The sequence below is a fragment of the Vitis vinifera genome, chromosome 17 (assembly GCF_030704535.1).
Source record: "Vitis vinifera cultivar Pinot Noir 40024 chromosome 17, ASM3070453v1".
NCBI classification, from domain to species: Eukaryota; Viridiplantae; Streptophyta; class Magnoliopsida; order Vitales; family Vitaceae; genus Vitis; species Vitis vinifera.
The window spans coordinates 827,406-829,507 of NC_081821.1; the positions used below are offsets into that span (position 1 = coordinate 827,406).

At 45.6% G+C, this 2,102-nt stretch overlaps 1 protein-coding gene across 1 annotated transcript; it reads left to right on the top strand.

Annotated features, from left to right (window-relative positions):
• Positions 1-2,102, top strand: LOC100256102 (vacuolar protein 8). The gene has a single exon (XM_002280692.4). The coding sequence runs from the start codon at positions 80-82 to the stop codon at positions 1,820-1,822; it is 1,743 nt and encodes a 580-aa protein (XP_002280728.1). The 5' UTR covers positions 1-79; the 3' UTR covers positions 1,823-2,102.

Consider the following 2,102-nt stretch of genomic DNA (forward strand, 5'->3'; position numbering starts at 1 on the left):
GGCAACTGGTAGCCACGCTCAAAAGTTGCGTGTGATGTTGAGCCATGGACGCTGTTGTACATTTTCATTTGGTATGTGAATGTTGAATGCTCCATCGCCAGCCAACAATATCCCAGTCTCCTTCTCTCCACCATCGCCACTACCATCATCTCCATCTCTCTTCTTTGTGTACTCTGCCGCTATGAAAATACCTGAAACTGAGCATATCAACCAGCTTATCTCTTCTCTGTCTGATGAGATACCTCATATACAGACCTTCAAAGGGAAATGGGCAGTTATCAGAGGCAAGCTGGGTGATCTCAGGACCCAAGTGGCTGATTTTGGTGACTTTCCTGGGTTCAAGTCCAATCCTCTTTCTATGGAACTCATGCAGTCCATTTCGCAGACCCTACAAGACGCCGTTTTGGTGGCTTCGAGGTGTAGAGAGTCTGAGTTGTCTCAGGGGAAGCTCAAGACCCAGAGCGATATAGACTCGATTTCCGCGAAGCTGGACCGTTTGATCAAAGATGGTGAGATCTTGATAGGGAGTGGAGTGCTTCAAGATGGGGTATTGGTGGGTTCGAAGAGGGAAGTGGTGCGAGCGGAGGCGAGGAACTTGATAACTCGGTTGCAGATTGGGAGTTCCGAGTCCAAGAACTCGGCGATGGACTCGTTGTTGGGTTTGCTCTCTGAGGATGACAAGAACGTGATGATCTCGGTGGCACAAGGCGTGGTTCCGGTGCTCGTACGCCTACTCGATTCCAGCTCTTCTGTGGAGATGAAGGAGAAGACCGTGGCGGCGATTTCCAGGGTCTCGATGGTGGATAGTGGCAGAAATGTGTTGGCTGCTGAAGGGTTGTTGCTTTTGAATCATTTGCTTCGAGTTCTGGAATCGGGAAGTGGGTTCGCAAGAGAAAAGGCTTGTGTTGCCCTCCAATCTCTGAGCTTTTCGAAAGAGAACGCTAGGGCAATTGGGTGTAGAGGTGGAATTTCATCTCTATTAGAGATTTGTGATGCTGGGACGCCGAGTTCTCAGGCTGTTGCGGCTGGGGTTTTGAGGAATCTTGCTGGGTTTCAAGAAATAAAGGAGAATTTCATCGAGGAGAATGCGATTTCTGTTATTCTTAGGCTTCTGGCTTCGGGAACAGCCTTTGCGCAAGAAAATGCAATTGGGTGTCTGTGTAATTTAGTATCTGAAGATGAGAATTTGAAGCTTTTGGTTGCTAGGGAGGGAGGGATCCAGTGTTTGAAGAATTTCTGGGATTCAGTTGGGGCAGTTGGAAGTCTTGAAATTGCTGCCGAGTTCTTGAGACACTTGGCTTTGTGCCCGTCAATTGCAGAAGTGCTTGTTTCTGATGGATTTATTGGTCGGCTCATGGTGCTGTTGAATTGTGGGGTGGTAGGTGTGAGAATTGCCGCAGCTAAGGCTGTTGATGCATTGGGCTTTAGCACAAAATCGAGGAAAGAGATGGGTGAATGTGGGTGTATTCCTCCATTGGTTGGAATGTTGGATGGTAAGTCTATTGAAGAGAAAGCAGCAGCGGCGAAGGCATTGTCCAATCTCATGCTCTATGTGGGCAATAGAAAGATTTTTCGGAAGGATGAAAGGGGAATAGTAGGGGCAGTTCAGCTTCTGGATCCTTTGATACATAATTTGGAGAAGAAGTACCCTGTTTCTGTATTGACCTTAGTTGTGAATTCAAAGACCTGCAGAAAGCAAATGGTTGCTGCCGGTGCTTGTGTATACTTGCAGAAACTCGTCGAGATGGATATTGAAGGGGCTAAGAAGCTTTGGGAAAGCCTTGGTCCGAGTAAGTTATGGGGTGTTTTTGCCAGATCATAGTAATGAAAGAGATCTGAAAATGGCAATGCATATCATGAACAGCATTGTCAGGAAGATTCAATAATTTGTATCTACAATTGTTGTGTTTTCTTTTTGTTTTCCTTTTTTTCTTGTCCATAATTGTAGGTAGAATTTGCCCTAGTAAAGTAAATGTTGGTGGCCTAATTTCCCGATGAAAACTTATGTGTAGAGCTGTGATCTTGGTTTGTTGACCTAACTGGATTTGAGTGTTATGTTTTTCTCCCAAGAAGCCAATAAATTAATAATGCTTTATTCTCTA